This window comes from Engystomops pustulosus, chromosome 5 (assembly GCF_040894005.1).
Source record: "Engystomops pustulosus chromosome 5, aEngPut4.maternal, whole genome shotgun sequence".
Taxonomy (NCBI): domain Eukaryota; kingdom Metazoa; phylum Chordata; class Amphibia; order Anura; family Leptodactylidae; genus Engystomops; species Engystomops pustulosus.
The window spans coordinates 107,599,579-107,618,047 of NC_092415.1; the positions used below are offsets into that span (position 1 = coordinate 107,599,579).

General features: G+C 40.1%; 1 protein-coding gene across 4 annotated transcripts in view; it reads right to left on the bottom strand.

Moving 5' to 3' along the window:
• Window positions 1–18,469, bottom strand: part of LOC140133127 (dynein axonemal heavy chain 5-like) — a 244,846-nt gene that overhangs the window by 70,760 nt on the left and 155,617 nt on the right. For all 4 annotated transcript variants that reach the window (XM_072152821.1, XM_072152823.1, XM_072152822.1 and 1 more), the window contains 3 exons: window positions 11,077–11,741; window positions 10,076–10,356; window positions 1,728–1,943 (listed from right to left, as the gene is read on the bottom strand). In XM_072152821.1, the coding sequence (XP_072008922.1) occupies window positions 1,728–1,943; window positions 10,076–10,356; window positions 11,077–11,741 (1,162 nt within the window). The remainder of the gene's footprint in view (window positions 1–1,727; window positions 1,944–10,075; window positions 10,357–11,076; window positions 11,742–18,469) is intronic.

Below are 18,469 nucleotides of genomic sequence, written 5' to 3' on the forward strand. Positions count from 1 at the left end.
GCACATGTAAGCAACAGAAATCCATAACTGCAATATGCCAATAGAGCTAATTTATTCTTAATACTGGTCATGTGATATAGAGTAACATCGATGCTTACTTTTGTACTGTAACAAGCCATGCACCAGATTTTAATACTGTTTCTACATCATACATTTTGTTGATGCAATCAAAATCATATCCCTACACTACCTACAAAGCCTTGAGGAATGCCAACATTCTGGCTGCATTTCCAGGGAATGCCAATCATGCCAAATGTGGGACTGGCATGTTTCTGCTCCATCCATCAAAACTTCTGATTTTTTACTTCTACTCCAATATGACTGCAATATACCGTAGTTAGTGACGGCAGATCACACCTGCTCTTTCACAGCCAGTTGGTTGTAAACAAGGATTATAGACACCCTTCCTCCTCACGCTTCTCTAAAAGTCATGCCCATTATAACAGATAAGGGACTATGGTTCACTATGTCAACAGGTTAAAGTGTCAGGATCACAGATCTAAAACTTCTGTTGAAGTCCTGGGAACCCTTTTAAATGATTAGGACATTTGAAAGATATTGGTCCAGGTTTCATATGCAGTCAGCAGCATAATTGTGGTGTAGACTGCACATAAATACACAATACCGTGGTGCAACACAATACTGTACACAGAAAGGGGCTTTCCGGTAAGTTTTTGCACCGGATGCCACATTTATAATCGTCAAGTCAGACAGAAATGTGGCGCACATCCCTTGAAATGAAAAAATTTGGTGCACACAATTCGTGCACTTTGGGTGTGTCTAGCATGCGCCACATTCATGAAGACTGAGATCCGAGATTGGCTCTCATTGTTGAACACTGGTGTGAAATTACTTACTGTTGTTGAATCCAAGGATTCTATATATGGGGTAACTTAATTTTAAGTTAATGTTACATGGGTTTTAAAATACCTTTATGACAAGTAAATGAATATGATTGTTCTATATTCATTGTACCTGATAGGATTATGCTTTTTAACTTTTTCTGTTGTAGATCATTATGAATTTTTTTAACTTAAGTCTTCAAATATCCTAAACAGAGGAAAAATCTTCCATATTACATTTTATTGTAGATATATCTACTTACATTCTTTTATGACAATCAGCTGAAAAAAGGCATTTAATCATACTGCAGTTTCCAAAGATTTTTTGATTGCAAACTTTAGGAAGGTTTTTAAAACCCAAATAGGGAGTAATTTTATCTTCACACCACATTCAGCAGGTAGTAAGGGATGAACATGTTTAATTTCCTCTGGAAAACTTCACCAAAAAGCACAACCCCAAAATGGTTGTTGTTGCCAAAACATCAACATTAATGGAAATGGTAATTATTACTGGAATCAGTTCTCTACATTACTGTAAAATATCTACAGGATATAATAGCAAATGAGCCAAAATAAGAGAAATAACAGTCTGTCTAATTATATGGATTAAGTGAATGCAAAACACTTTCCTTTGATGCCTTTAGAATAGAAATGTTTGCATTAAATCCTTTACAACAAATATTTTCTACATCAATGATAAAATATGAAAAAGTAACTTAAAAAAACTCACAAAAACTATTTATTTTTAAACTTTAATAGTACTGAAACTTCCTCTGGAATCATCTCTATTTTGTATGACTATTTGAACAAAGAAGAAGAACTTAGGTGGTGCCCTATTTTATAGCACCCTAAAGTTAGCATACAAGGAAATGCTAAATCACAAACCTTTCGAAACTCTAGTAATGAGTTCAGAAATCCAGAATTATTCATTAGTTTTAAGGCCTCTCCCCAGGAAGGTTTCACACATGGACGTTCTGGGTCAGCCGATACTGGATCAATCTTTCTTTGAAAAAGCAGCAAGACACAGTCCATGATTCTCATAATTAAATGAGGAGGTCTTCCCAGTTTACGAACAGTTGAGATATCTGCAGGCTTGATAGTCTGAAAGACATTGTAAGAGTTGTATTTCAATTCCATAGAACCTGTCACCAGTTTTCACACCAGGAATATATCAGCACTACCAGGTTGGGTATGAAATATTTTTTCTAGCATGGTCTCTTTTATGTTAACCCTACCTACATAGGCATCTACCAACATAAATGGCATTCAAAGGAATATCTAAATGAGCAGGGAAAAGTCCCTTTTTAAATTGAGATTCTTGATGGGGAGCGAAATACAGGCAGTTACCAACTAGGTCTATAAGTATCTGTAACTCTGGTTCTATAGCATACACAAGAGCAAGTCTAATTCATTTTTATACTTATCTTTTGGATGACACCAGCATGGTTGTAGGTGCTATAGACTCCAAGTTAGAGGTTTCCTCTCTAACATAAAGTGATGTATAGCTAATTTGCATATGGCTTTGCAGCTGATTTTACAGGTAAACAAGTTTTAACATAAAAGAAAAAATTCTACCATATTCATACCATACCTGAGCGCGTTGTTTAGTGTTTAGTGCTGTAAAAGCTGGTTTTCTTACATACTTTATTACATTGCCATACAAAAAAGAAGTTACTTATTCTTTCTATTCTGCTTTTGTTCTATGCGCCTACGCACTTACTGCTGGGTAAAACATGTACTGTAGAATCTAATTTGTGTTTGCAAAATTAGAAGTTATGAACCTTAGCAATTGACCTTAAAAATAATTTTTTTTTAAAAAGGCGTAAATTGAGAGTTCAAACATACAAAAAGAGTACACGCCTCTTACGTTATTTCATTTGGTTGTTTTGATAAATGCTCAGAATAGTGTCCTTAATTAAAGGCTATATTAAGGCCCTGCTTCACAGTGATTGGACATGCAGGAATCTCAAGAATATTTCCTTAGTGTGTCAAAAAATCAAAAAGCATACTTTAGCTTGGTTCTGGGAGAATCATAACTGGAGCTATGGGTGATGTATGTACTTTTTATGATAGAACTCCCAATTTTAGCCCTGTTAAATATAGTTTTAATTAGCTGGAGACACCCTTTGAAGTATCTTACTATATACAGCTATTTACTGTTGCAATTTACAGCTGCTGTGCAGGCCTTTGTGTCTATGTTTACAGACTAGAAACAGTCAACTATTACTTCACTCAATCTTAAAGATGAGACCACTAACACGATTTGTTTGTGGTCTTTAGGCTACATTCACACAATGTATGCCCGCTGTACTACGGTAAATAGACGCTGCGGAGAGGAGCAGGGGATGAGCGCACAGTGCCGAAGAAAGATAGGACATGACCTATCTTTCTATGGGCTGCGGAGCTGTACGGTGCCGCAAGGCCATAGAAGTGTATGGGGGACGTATATACATTGACCTTAACGTTATAGACACACAGGCCGGCATTACAACTGGATACACATAACTAGATTTTTAATCAAGATTATTTGCAAAGTTTCATTATATTTACATTCATTTGACAATTTTATTAGATGCTTTAACTTTTGGTAAAAATCCATTTAGTAGCAGAGCAGATACTAGACCAGAATGTGATATTATAGACGGTCTGCAAAGTAGAGAAAGAGTTGCTCTGTCTTATTAACCTGATTATGACTTGGAAAAGTTGGTTGTGTTACGGTCTAGAACCATAAATGGTAGAATCAAGCTTTCTGTTCGTGGAGATACTGGGTAGTAGGCCAAGCTATTCATTGTAAGGGATACTGTATGTGTACTTAGTAGCCAGATGACTAAGGATTTGAGTCTACTCCTTTATGTACAGTCATTTTCAGTGTGAAGAGAAGAATAAATCATGCTGTTGCATTCTTTAATTCACATCCACTTTGTTAAAGTGAAAATCTGTCAACTATCAAAGTAGCAACTAGCAAAGAGAGTTAACAGACATCCAAGTCATTACAGTGTTTATATAAAATCTATTTTCTCTTAACCGGTTAAGGACCGGGCCCTTTCCTGTTTTTTCATGTCCATTTTTCACTCCCCACCTTCAAAAATCATAACAAAATAACTTTTTTATTTTTACACGTAAAGAGCTGTGTGATGGCTTGTTTTCTGCGTAACAAATTGCACTTCATAATGATGGTATTAAATATTCCATGCCATGTACTCGGAAGCGGGAAACAAATTCCAAATGCAATGAAAATGGTGAAAAAACACATTTGCACCATTTTCTTGTGGGCTTGGATATTACGTCTTTCACTGAGCGCCCCAAATGACATGTCTACTTTATTCTTTGGGTCGGTATGATTAAGGGGATACCAAATTTGTATAGGTTTTATAATGTTTTCATACATTTACAAAAATTAAAACCTCCTGTACAAAAATAATTTTTTTGATTTTGCCAACTTCTGGCGCTAATAACTTTTTTATACTTTGGTGTATGGAGCTGTGGGTGGTGTAATTTTTTGTGAAATTTGATAATATTTTCAATGATATAATTTTTAGGACTGTACGACCTTTTGATCACTTTTTATAGATTTTTTTAGATTTTTCAAAATGGCAAAAAAGTGGCATTTTCGACTTTGGGCGCTATTTTCCGTTACGGGGTTAAACGCATTGAAAAACAGTTATCATATTTTGATAGATCGGGCATTTTCGGACGCGTCGATACCTGATGTGTTTATGATTTTTACTGTTTATTTATATTTATGTCAGTTCTAGGGAAAGGGGGGTGATTTGAAATTTTAGGGTTTTTTTATTATAATTTTTTTTTTTAAACTTTTTTTTATTTTTATTTATACTACTTTTCAGACTCCCTAGGGTACTTTAACCCTAGGTTGTCTGATCGATCCTATCATATACTGCCATACTACAGTATGGCAGTATATGGGGATTTTCTTCCTCATTCATTAAAATGTGCTATCAGCACATTGTAATGAAGGGGTTAAAACGAAATAGCCTCGGGTCTTCGGAAGACCCAAGGCTACCATGGAGACGGATCGCATGCACCGGATCGCATGCACCGCTATCTTTTTGAGGCTGCCGGCAGCTGTGAAAACACCCGCGATGCTAGCACCGATCGCGGGTGTTACCGGTAAGCCTTTGCTGCAATATGCAGCAAAGACTTACCGGCTATGGAGAGGGCTCAGCCCGTGAGCCCTCTCCATGCAGCGCGACCCGACCGATGGTCGCGAACCGGTTAAAGAAGAACTATCACCAGATTTTCACCACCCAGACTAACAATGCCTGCTGAAAGGGTTACAAGTCCTCCACATATCACCTAAAATTAGCTGCCAGTGGGGCACTGTACCTTAATTACAGACATATTTCTGATATGCCAATTAGCTTTTGTGACTCATGTCTGGTATCTGTGACTCTTCTCTCTCTGAGGCTGGTAGTGAACCACACCCCATTATTCTGAGAGCTCTGTGTCCCTTCGAGTCTCTGCTCTGCCTCCTTGTACTTAGGGACCGTATGCTAATATTCAACTACAGACATATAAAGCTCTATGTACAGATGGGAAATATTGTGTACATTTTTTTACATGCTGCCTTGTGTTACATTCATGACATGTGAGCAGTGACATCATTGCAGGTCCTTCAAACTAAGAATAGTATCATAGTATCATAGTATATAAGGCTGGAAAAAGACGCAAGTCCATCAAGTCCAACCTTTAAGAATTAAATAAATGTTTTATCCCCATAACCCGTGATATTTTTTCTCTCCAGAAAGGTATCCAGGCCTCTCATTAATATGTATATAGAGTCCGCCATAACAACCTCCTGCGGCAGAGAGTTCCATAGTCTCACTGCTCGTACAGTAAAGAACCTTTGTCTATGTTGATGGTAAAATCGCCTCTCCTCTAGGCGTAGAGGATGCCCCTTGTCCTGGTCACAGGCCGAGGTATAAAAAGATCTTTGGAGAGATCCTCAGTCGTCTTTTTTCTAAACTGAATAATCCCAAATTTTTAAATCTGTCAGTGTATTCTAATCCCTCCATTCCCCTAATAATCCTGGTTGCTCTCCTCTGCACCCGTTCCAGCTCTACTATATCCTTTTTATACACTGGTGCCCAAAACTGTACACAATATCACAATATTCCATGTGTGGTCTGACCAGGGATTTGTATAAGGGCAAAACTATGTCTTTATCATGAGAATCTATTCCCCTCTTGATACATCCCATAATTTTATTTGCTTTAGCAGCAGCCGCCTGGCTCTGGTCACTACAATTAAGTTTACCATCCACCAATACCCCCAAGTCTGTTTCAGCTCCAGTTTTACTAAGTAATTGACCGTTTAGAACATAATTATACTTTTTGTTTCCATGTCCCAAGTGCATAACTTTAGATTTATCTACATTAAACCTCATCAACCAGTTCTCTGCCCACTCCTCAAGCTTCTACAAATCCCTCTGTAATGCTAAACTATCGACCTCAGTATTTATTACTTTACACAGCTTAGTATCATCTGCAAATATTGAAACTTGACTGTGTAAACCCACTACAAGGTCATTAATAAAAATATTAAAAAGAAGTGGCCCCAATACTGACCCCTGTGGCACTCCACTGGTAACATCAACCCAATCTGAGAATGTGCCATTAATGACCACCCTCTGTTTTCTATCACTAAGCCAATTACTTACCCAAATACACAGATTTTCTCCTATTCCCAGCAGTCTCATTTTATATACCAACCTTTTATGTGGCATGGTGTCAAATGCCTTTGAAAAGTCCAGATATTCAACATCCACAATGTCCCCCAGATCCAGTCTTGAACTTACCTCCTCGTAGAAACCAATCAGATTAGTCTGACAGGACCGATCTCTCATAAACCCATGCTGACGCTGGGTTAGAAGGTTGTGCACAGTGAGATACTCAAGGATAGCATCTCTAACAAACCCCTCAAATATTTTCCCCACCACAGCAGTTAGACTCACAGGTCTGTAGTTTCCAGGATCGCTATTTGATCCTTTTTTGTATATTGGTACCACATTTGCTATGCGCCAGTCCTGTGGAACATAACCAGTCCTCAGTGAATCTTCAAATATTAAAAATAACGGTCTATCATAGTACATAATTCATGCAGAACCCGGGCGTGTATGCCATCTGGCCCCGGTGATTTATCTATCTTAGTGGTTGCGAGGCGGCGCCCTGCCTCTTCCTGGTTTAAACTGTTGACATTCCAAAAAGAATTTACATTATTCCTCATTGTGTCTTCCACCAGGCGATTTTCCTGGGTAAAGACAGTTGCGAAGGCGACATTCAGTAGATTTGCCCTTTCCTCATCTCCTTCCACCATGACCCCAATGTTATTTCTAAGGGGACCCACACTCTCTGTTTTTAGTTTCTTATCATTTATATACTTGAAAAATAATTTGGGATTATTTTTGCTCTCCCTGGCAATATTTCTCTCAGTCTCTATTTTTGTGGCCTTTATCTGCTTTTTACAGGATTTATTTTTCTCTCTATAATCCTGTAATGCCTCATCGCTACAAAAAAAAATGCCTTAAACGCCTTATCTTTCTCGCTTATTGCTTTCCTTACAAGAATAGTTAGCCACATAGGCTTTTTATTGTTCCTTTTATGCTTTTTCCCATAAGGTATGTGTTTCTCACAGGACTTTTTCAGAATATATGAGAAAAAGTCCCATTTTTGGGGGGCTTTTGTCTTTAGAACATTATCCCAGTCTATGCCTTTAATGTCTTCCCTTAGTTGCTGAAAATTTGCCCTCCTGAAGTTTAGAGTGTTGGTTGCCCCTTCACTAACGCTCTTAGTAAATAGTAATACAAAATCAATGATATTATGATCACAATTCCCCAGGCTCCCCCCAACCTGTAGTTTTGATACCCTATCAGGTCTGTTGGTAAGGATAAGGTCCAGAAGTGCCCCCCCTCTTGTTGGCTCCAGGACTAGTTGCGAAAGGTAATTGTCTTTTATTGTTGACAAGAACCTGCTACCTTTGAAGGACCTGCAGGTTTCTGCCCCCCAGTCAATATCTGGGTAATTGAAGTCCCCCAAGATAAGTACTTTACCATGCTTTGAAGCCGCATCCATTTCACTTATCAGCATTTCCTCTGCTGCCTCCATTATATTTGGAGCCTTATAACAAACCCCTAGTCATATTTTATTATTCTTTTTCCCTCCCCTTATCTCCACCCATAGGGACTCCACATTTGCATTTGCGTTACTTATGTCATCTCGCAAGACAGGCTTGAGGCAAGAATTCACATATAAACAAACCCCTCCCCCTTTTTTATTTATACGATCCTTTCTAAAAAGACTATAACCATCTATAGTAACAGCCCAGTCATAGCTACTGTCCAGCCATGTCTTGCTGATACCCACTATATCATATTTCCGCTCCAACATCAAGAGTTTCAGTTCCTCCATTTTGTTTGTGAGGCTTCTGGCATTTGTGTACATACACTTTATATGGTTTTCCCTGTCCGTATTCCTTTTGTTCTTATTCCCCAATCTCATTCCATCCCCCCTTCCTCCCCCATGGACTATGACTCTTCCCAGCTCTCTATCTACACTGTCTATTTGCCCTGCACAAGTGTAGTTGCCCTCCCCCCAGGTCTCTAGTTTAAACACTCCTCCAACCTTCTAGCCATTTTTTCCCCCAAAACAGCTGCACAGCATAGGGAACTGTACACCATGAAATCACAGAAGCCTCCATGAAGGATGGAGAGGAGTAGAAGCTGTGACTACATGAGGTCTGATACATGCAAGTGGTACAGTCTGCTATTGTCAAGAGGCTTAAGGACCTGAGGTGATGTCACTCTGGTCACATGACCTGTGACCAGTAAGGAGACATAATGCATGGGGTTATTAGGCTTTGGACGCTATTTTCCGTTACGGGGTTAAACGCATTGAAAACCCGTTAATATATTTTGATAGATCGGGCATTTTCGGACGTGTCGATACCTAATGCGTTTGTGATTTTTACTGTTTATTTATATTTATGTCAGTTCTAGGGAAAGGGGGGTGATTAGAATTTTTAGGTTTTTATATTATAATTTTTTTTTTAACTTTTCTTTATTTTTACTGTTTTTCAGACTCCCTAGGGTACTTTAACCCTAGGTTTTCTGATCGATCCTATCATATACTGCCATACTACAGTATGGCAGTATATGGGGATTTTCCTCCTCATTCATTAAAATGTGCTATCAGCACATTGTAATGAAGGGGTTAAAATGAAATAGCTTGGGTCTTCGGAAGACCCGAGTCTACCATGGAGACGGTTCGCCGCTCCCCGATGACGTCACGGGGAGCTACGATCCTAGGCCATGCGCCGCCATCATTTTGAGGCTGCCGGCAGCGATCTCTGTGATAACACTAGCGATCGGTGCAATATGCAGCAAACACTTACCGGCTATGGAGAGGACTCAGCCCATGAGCCCTCTCCATGCAGCGGGACCCGAACGCCGCCGTAAATACACGGTGGGCAGTCGTGAACCAGTTAATGGATCAATGCACATGTGCATAATTTTAATTGACCATGTGCAACTCCCATACATTGCAAAGACATTTAAATGGTGCCACTAGGATGTAAAGTTCCCAGAAAACAAGCTCTAATATGGCACTGTAAATGAAAAAAGTTATGGGTTTTGGAATGTGGGAAGTAACAAATGAAAATGAAGGAGTTAAAAAACATTTCTTATGATTAGTTATCTGAACCTGCTTGGTAAATATTGTGCTACCTGTGAAATGAGAGAGACCTACAAACACACTGCACATGGTGAAAGGAGAAAGAATTAACCTTCATTGGTCTCACTTCATCTAAACCATAAAACTCACCAAACTTCCTCCACTCAGACTTTTAAGGATACTCACCTACGCTCCTCTTCATCCTGACACTTTTGTCTTTGCTAAGCTTGACACTCCAGTATCACCTAAAAAAGAAACTTAGTAGCCCCGAGTGCAGGGACAAGATGTCCGCGGCTCCAGGATGGTAATTATGCACCTCTATGTTGCATGCTAGCAGCCTGGAGTGCTGGACATATTTCTTATCTAGGTGATCCAAACGCTGAGATCAAGATGCAGAGGAGCGAAGGTCAGTATCCTTAGAGGATATTTTGTTTTTTTAAGTGGTTGATTTTCTTTAACTTATTTTCAGATGTGTCAGAATATTAGAATGTCTATTCTATGCAACATTGCTTAATTTAGAGCTACTAAAGTGAAATAAAATTAACTTACCTGCAGAGCCGCCTCAGCCTCCTCCAAAGCAGGCCGGGCAACTTCCAGCTTCTCTTCAGCCGATGCTTTGGCTATTGCAATTTCATCAACAATAGCCTGTGCCTTGTCTTTGACTTTCTGCACCTGCATCTTAACTTTTTCAGCAGCTTGTGCTTTGAGAGTCACCTCCTGCAAAACCTCATCAGCTTTTTTGGATGCCACAGCAAGGTCTTTTTCTTTAACTGCAAGCTCCTTGGATAACTGATTGACGGACACTTCGGCTTCCATCAACTTTGCAAGACCTGATGAGGACAATAATGAAGCATAAAAATACAAAACTTAACATACTAGTGCCACTACTTTCTATGTTAGGAATCAATTTACCTTATATACTCGAGTATAAGCCTAGTTTTTCAGCACAAAAAATGTGCTGAAAGCCCAAACTCGGCTTATACTCGAGTAAAAAATATATAGGTTTTACCAGGTTTTTGTGGTAAAATAGGGGCCTCGGCTTATACTTGGGTCGGCTTATACACTAGTATATACGGTAGTTAATTCCATTCCTAATTGAAGCATAAGGGTTTATGTACATGAATAAATGTAATATTTTTTGATGGATCAATGCACATGTCCGTAATTTTAACAGAACATGTGTCAAGTAATTCTCCTTTACGTTTACTTTACAAGAAAGGGGCATGGAGCGGCGTGATGGAGGGCACGGCTGGCCATACATTGGAATTGTATTTCTTGCTTAGTATTGTGACAGGTAGCTCTTGGTTGTGTGTCTTGTTCTGGACCTAACCACATATTAAGATTAATTTGTTGTGATTTATAGTGGCCTTAATAAAGAAATAGATTTTTAACATTTTTGTTTCCTTTTTAGGAGTGCATTGTCCATTATAGGTTCCCTTTTGGCTTTTTCCCCTCTTCACTGAATAAATGACAGAACAAACATGCTCCTAAATGCAGTATAGGTCATAAAAAGACCATTCGAAATAGCTAAAATATAATATACATTGTACCTGTTTTCATGCGATTGGACAGATTTCCAACATATTCAAATTTTTCTCCATATATGGCTTTGTAACCACCAATGAAGGACAAATATGATTTTGGAGTGACATATGTTTGACGCCTGTATCTTTCAAAATATTCAACACACTTTTCCGCCACAATGTCTTGAAATGTACCCATCGTGTTCACCACACTCCTTTTCACCTCATCTGTGCATTCTATTTTATAGGAAGACAAGAAGTGATGGGCCACAGCGACCAAGGCATCACGTGGCCAACGTTGGAACCAGTCCATGGTACATCCAGAGATCAGGCCAGGAAACTTCAGTGCTCTTGTTCTGAACTTTTCTCCAACAGGTGAGAAGCAGAGTACTACATGTAAATTGCTGCGAACACGGGACAAGAAGTAATCATAAAGGTTTTCAGCCGTTGGGGTGCGTCTTGGATATTCCTTCTTCATGACAGGGATTAAATCTTGCGTGATTTCATCAATCTCATCCCTTGCAAACAAGTTGGATACTTCTCCTGATGCCAGTACATTATTCATATATTCTAAAAAGGATTCATCTTTAATTTCATTGTCAGTAAATATAAAGGTAATTCCTTTTCCTTTTTGGCCGGCAGTACGGTATAACAACTTTAGATCATCCAGAAGATTATTTGTACCATATGTCCTGCAATAAATTAGATATATAAAAGCAATTAAATAAAGCCATACAGAATCTTAAATGGGAACTACAAAGGGAATGTCATAGTTATGACCGTGCAAATGGTGTAGCAGCCTTGGAGAAATGTCTAATCTTCTACGATTATAAGACACCTTTGTGTATGTTGCTAATAGGCAGTAATGTGGAATAATAGTGAATAATTTTCATTCTAGGAAAGAAGGTTTCCCAAGTACAGCGATTATGTGTTGACACACCACTGTTCTCTTAGCTCTCTGCATTCAGTTCTGTAGAATTCTGTAACCTTATTTCACACTCCTGCTGCTACTAACAACATACACTAAACCATGGTTACACAGATCTCCAGGGCTGCCACCTAATAATGGTAAAAACTGCTTACAGGTTCCCTGTAAGTTTTATACTCTTCAACACATACTGGGAGGTTGTCCTTTCCTAGTGTTATTGTGCACACAGTTCATAGTATTTTAGTACATTAGGATGAATATAGATGCAGGTCCATTATCCCCAGGGTTGGATTATAGTGAGTCTCCACCACTTTAGAGACAGGGGGCCAACACCAGAGCTTCAGGTTTGGAATAGTGAGGGACCAGCAGCCGATATTATCCCTAATACAACAGAACACAGCTGGTGATTACAGTCCGCATTGTCACTGGCGTAACTTGAAACTGATGGGCCCCAGGGCAAAGTCTGTGCCAGGCCCCCGCCTATAATGTATGGTTTATAGTACTAGTCTTTTCATATGGGAAAGTGACACCTTTTGGGTCTCCATAAGCCCCTTGGGCCCAGTTGCGACCGCACCCTCTGTAGCCCCTCAAGTTGCGCCCCTGCGCATTGTTATTTGTATGTAGGCTCTATTTTGGAGGAGAGATAATTATTATATCCAGTAGGTGGCAGCATCCCTGAGTGATTCTACTTCCTGCTTGGACTGGAGATGGTCAACAGCATGACAACCCTGGATGGAGCTTGAGAGGAGGAGGCTGAGTAGAGAAAGCAGCAATCCTCACCCTGCCATGAAATAGAGAAAGGACAGCAGCTAAGCAGGTCAGTGGAGTGTGTTGTCTGTGGGAAGGTGGGCTGCACACCATACAGACTACAGCTTTACCATCCCCTGTAGCCAGTATCTCCCAAACCTCCTGTACATATATCTATGCCACCCACTTTACATCAGCCATATAAACTGTTTTCCCACATCCCATCTAACCTCCCCTCCGCCTGGAAAGTAAAGTGACCATTAAAACACATGGCAAGAAAAAAAATTGCTGCAGAAATGTATCATGGACTATAGTGAAGACTACAACACTTGCTCGGCCCTTATGCAGCAGAAAACAATGTTGAATAATGTTTTTAAAGAGGACCTTTCACCACCCCAAATATATCCAACTGCACATGATGTAGGGGCTTGTGTACTGATTCACTTGGATTTTGCTCCTAGCCACCACCATTCCTGATATATGAATATTCAATGTCCAGGATCGTCAAAGAGGAGGAGCTGTAGCACGGTTTTGGGGGTGTATGCACTAAACTTCTGACACCATTCAATCAGCACGGACAGTGTCAGAGAAGAGCTTCCTTATGTACTGTGAATGTTCAGAGTGGTCTCGCTATGTAACTGCTAGCAGACCACTCTGCTGAGAGCTCCCGACATCATCTCTCTGCACTGTGATCACTCTTTGCTTGCCACATTGAACACATATATGCATGATATCATGAGTGTCAAGTTTAGCCCCCACACCCGTGCTGCAGCTCCTCTTCTCTGGTGATCCTGGACACAAGTGTGTGCTCTTTGCAGGCCACAAGCAGGGGGACTTATTCCCTTGTCTGTTATCAGCTTCAAAATTACAGCTCGAGCCTCAGAAATGGTCAGGAATAGAACATGCTGTATAACTTGTGTTCCAGGCAGTTGGCTCATAAATAAGGCCTAGAAATGCGGCCAAAGGCTCAGCAGTGTGCACAAGGCCTAGAAACATCTCAGAAAACAACTTAAGTAGCTGGTTTCTTGTGCTTGCGAAATGGCTGGGGAATTATCGCTAGGTAAATTCCACAGCCATTTTGCAGTGTGTATATGTAAAACAATTAACCCCTAAATGACTTAAGGTGTAACAGTATGGGGCTGGGCTGAGCTTTCCCTATACAGATACTGAGCATACTGAAGCAAACACCTACTACTTGCTCCAATGGTGTGTGCTGGCGACGATCATTGGTGTTAACTGTCACTTTGGCTGGGAACATCAAGGAGCGACAATCTATTTCCATGACAGCCTGTGGTCTGTATGGGACTCTAGGGCCTGTCGTTCGGTAAGATCGGTAACAGTGTGCCACACAGTGAAGACATTCAAAAAATATACCAATAATTCTACAGTGATAACATGGGAGTGAGGCTTTAACGGCAATAGGCACCCTCAGTACCTATCGCAGTACAGTGCCACACACATGTGGAGAGCATGTTTTATCTAACTCCATTCGTACAAAGAGGTGCTGTGCAGTACATCCCTATGGTCGCATACGTCAGTGTAAATGAATTAGACAGGCTGTGCTGTGTGTTTGTGTTTATATAATATATATAAAATGTACACACAAACCTGTACATGAACACAGAACGAAATACATGCCCAGCGTTGTGAATAATCCTCCCCTTAATCGAAGAGTAATAAGGGAAATATTATACAGTGTGGTGGTAATTGAATTGAATATTATACTGTGGAGGAATATTAAGGCGTGGGGTAAGGGAGAGAACAAATGGCATGGCACTTCTGCCATCACAAAAATTGGGAGGTATGCAAGTCCCCTCCCCTGATTCAGTCGGCATCTGCACTGTACAGACTGGCTTACAATAGCAGGTGACAACACTGTGCAAGGCTGCTACCTCCTGGACATAATCGTTATCTTCCCCCTACAGCAAAATTAATGTAATTATTATTCTGAGCACCACTGCGGATTGTAGGCCATTGGGGCCATTTAACATTTATGTAATTTCAATAGTTTTTTCATCATTTAAATAGACAGAGCAGGTGAAAATCTTTTATACCCCTTATCTGGGGTTTTTGTTGGGTGATGTGAGACACATATTGTGTCCCTGTCTATTTAAACCTCTAGATATACTCCAATATTTAGTTATTACACCTATTAATTAACACCTACGGTAATGTGGTTAAAACTTCTTTAAAACCTGTTTACTCGCAGATGCAATGACCTGATATCTTTGTATACAGGGTAGAAATTGGTAAGAATAATTTGTTATATTTCCCAAATGAATTGGGAATGAACCTTTTACTTGTAACACGTAGGAAATATCGACCCCATAGACAGAATTTGCACATTAGGTGCCGAGTTAGGAGGATGCACAATTGTCTGTCCACCTTCTTAGTGTGAATGATTAGTCCTGCAGTGTTCAGGTTGGGAGCAGTGAAGATTGTGCAGGCTGAGATTTAAGCGCCTTCCATCCCTGGCACAGCGTGACTAGAACATTTAGAAAGATGAACTGCAGTGGGCTGTGGGGACAAGACTAAATCGATACTGCACTTTTGCATGTTTTGATGCACAGATAAAAAGCCCAGCAATCCAATGTAAATACAAATGTCTGTTACATGAGTCTGAATTCATTCCACTGATGCATCAATCAACAAGATTAAGTAATATACAAGCTGCAATTCATTGTCTTTATTCTCATGCCTAATTGTCCCTTTACACCAGCAACCATGAACAGCTAAATACAAACCAGGTGAAAGCTATTTTTTGTGGACTGAATACTGAGAGTCCCTTAAGATTATTATGATGTATTTACACCACATCTAGACATTCATGTAAAAACTGGCAAGGAGGCCAGAAAATAAATCTAACAGCACAGCAAGGATCCCACAAATAAGAAAAACGAAGAGTCCGCATTCACTTTTAACCTGTTGTCAGCTTGAAATGATACTCACATTGTAAGTGTGGGGAGAGCTCCTACCTAAAAAAAAACCTAGCTGAAAAAAATCCAAAACAAATATGTCGAATACATACAGCTCTACATGTTTATACATAATGGCCCGCATTTATTAAAGTCAGGGTCAGTTCCAGGTTTCAGTAGGCCCCTGGGTGATAGAGCCTCAACTCACATGGCGACATTAAAAATTCAGAAACTAAAACAGTTTCCTGTTCCCTAAAATATTCCCTAGTTCAGTGATGGTAAACCTTTTAGAGACCGAGTGCCCAAACTACAACAAAGACCCACTTATTTATCACAAAGTGCCAACACAGAAATTTAATTTGTGATTTATACCCCTTCATTGATACCAGCACCCCGAGGACACCAATAAAGCAGAAAATAGTCCCAGGTAGAGCTGTCACTTTAAGGGCACATTCACATGGCCGTCTGCGGGGACGTACATGCGGCCGCAAATTTGCGGCCGCATGTATGTCCCCATAGACGGCGATAGCGGCTCGGCGAAGATACACATGTGTGGCACCGATCCGGCCCGCACACCGCAAAAAGATAGAGCATGCTCTATCTTTCAGCGTGTGTGCGGCCGTGCGCCGCTGTTCTCTATGGAGGGAGGAGGGGTCATACCGCGTGTGAATGTACCCTAAAATAGCTCTGTGCACAGTAAGTCCTGGGCTGTCTGGGACTGCAGGAAGATACCTAGAGTCATCTCTGGTGAGTTCCCACTGAAAGGGCTCAGAGTGCCACCTCTGGCACCAGTGCCATAGGTTAGCCATCACTGCCCTAGTTTATAATACCAAACTTCATCCCCCTCATGGTTATTTTATATACAGCCCCCCTCAGCCCCTATGTATTCATTAGATATAGCCCCCTTCAACGTAATGGATTCCTTATGTACAGCCTTATGTGGGCCCCCCAGCAGACCTGGGCCTTGCCCAGGAATGCGCAGTGCTACCGCCGACCCTGATTAAAGTGTTTGGACCAGTTTTCTGTCTGACTTTGCACTAGAAGACTGCTTGCACATGTGTTTATAAAGTGTCTGCTCAAGTTTTGTCTTGTCATGGCTGCACTGTATCCAACAAGACAGAACATTTGCACCAAAAAGGGCGTTACGGTGCACAGTTGCACCGTGCTCCAAAATTCTGTCTGACTTGCGCCACAATTATGTCTGTGCCACAATTCTGCAGCATGAACACAGTTCACCAGAAAAAAATGGGGGATTCTGCTGGAGCAGTGCAGGGGGCGTCAGATTCATGAAGAACATGTGACACAGTTTATGAATCTGTTGCACACTGCACCCTCTACAGGAAAACTGCAGTTTACACTGTTTTTGATAAATGTGGGCCATTAAATGTTCACAATAAAGACTCCTGGTAGGATGAAACAGTGACTCTACAGTATGTAATGCAAGTTTTCCACAGTTGGTAAAGTTCTTCCAAAGAGAGTTACATTTTCAGCCGTGCAAATGTAAAACTATGTCAAGAGTATTTGCCAGGATTTATTTAAAGGAGTTGGCCACTTTTCAATAAATCTCTTCCATTAGAAATGTCTCTGCATGTATATTTACTGATGTCTCCTTTGAGAGCTTCAGCCTTCCCATGTTGCCCTCTGTATATGTACAGAACTTCCAATTTCTCACTCCTTCAGTCCATCCTAATGATGTCACTCACTGTGCCCCTTTCTCTCACATTCCGTCTCCCTGACAAAGGGAGAGGGGAGGGGCAAGGAGGATAATTCATAATCTCCTGATCTCAGACATGTAAACTAAGAATATTTATTCTTTTAGGATATTCAAAGTGATGGTGTACACAAGGTAGCATGCCATCAAATTTACAAATTCAACATTTTTTGTCTTTTTAATTGCTGCACAATGCAACCCCTTCAGCCATGACATCCTCCAATCATAGGGCAATCCAGTCCAAAGGGGGCACTGGGTAACAATTAATGAAAAGAGCTGAAGCAGTGGGTGATCTGGCCCAGCCCTCAGTGCACTTGCAGGTCATTTACATAAAATAAGTTTTCTCTGCATTTCATCTCACCAAGGGAAATAATGTACAATACTTTTCTTATACCACTGGGCTTAGCTGACCTTTAAATGATTTAATATCATTCTGGGACTTTATATTAATAAATTAGATGAAAGGTTTTTCCACAGACAGAACTTGTATGACCCTTTTAGAAATTGGTCTCAGTCTTAATGTCATATTTAAAGATATGAAAATTCTGAACATAAAAGCACAATCTAAATCTATAGAGGTTGCAATCCTTTGCGTCAGCATTAAATTACAGCCGTTTTCAGAGATGTTGCTCTTTATCCCCTTATTCCTCTCAAGTCTGCTAAATATCAAAACATGAAAGTACCTTTTGAGCTGCAAGTTTTATGCAGAAAATGTACACTTCTTCCTAAAATTATTTGAGCTTCATCTCCAGGGTAAAGAGCAAATGTTCCCATTTACTATTTACTTGAAATGCAAATAGTAGATTTTCTACATTCTGCTCAGAAACATACACAAGGGTATTTTCTTTACCATAAAATATCCCAAACTGATTTGTGCTTCAGTCAGACGTTATAGAAGTAATTGATACATCACTATATTCAACTGAGGAATGCAGGGATGAGATCTGCCCGCGCACTCACTGTCAGACTAACAACTTATTTATTCCATACTCTCTGCTTTACTCTATGGGGACACTTTTAAGACCACAGCATGTTTTAAAGCTGCTAGAATGCAAGGTATTCATTTAACATGGACTGCATAAGTGTTATCCATTGTTTTGTGTTATTTTGTATGCTGTA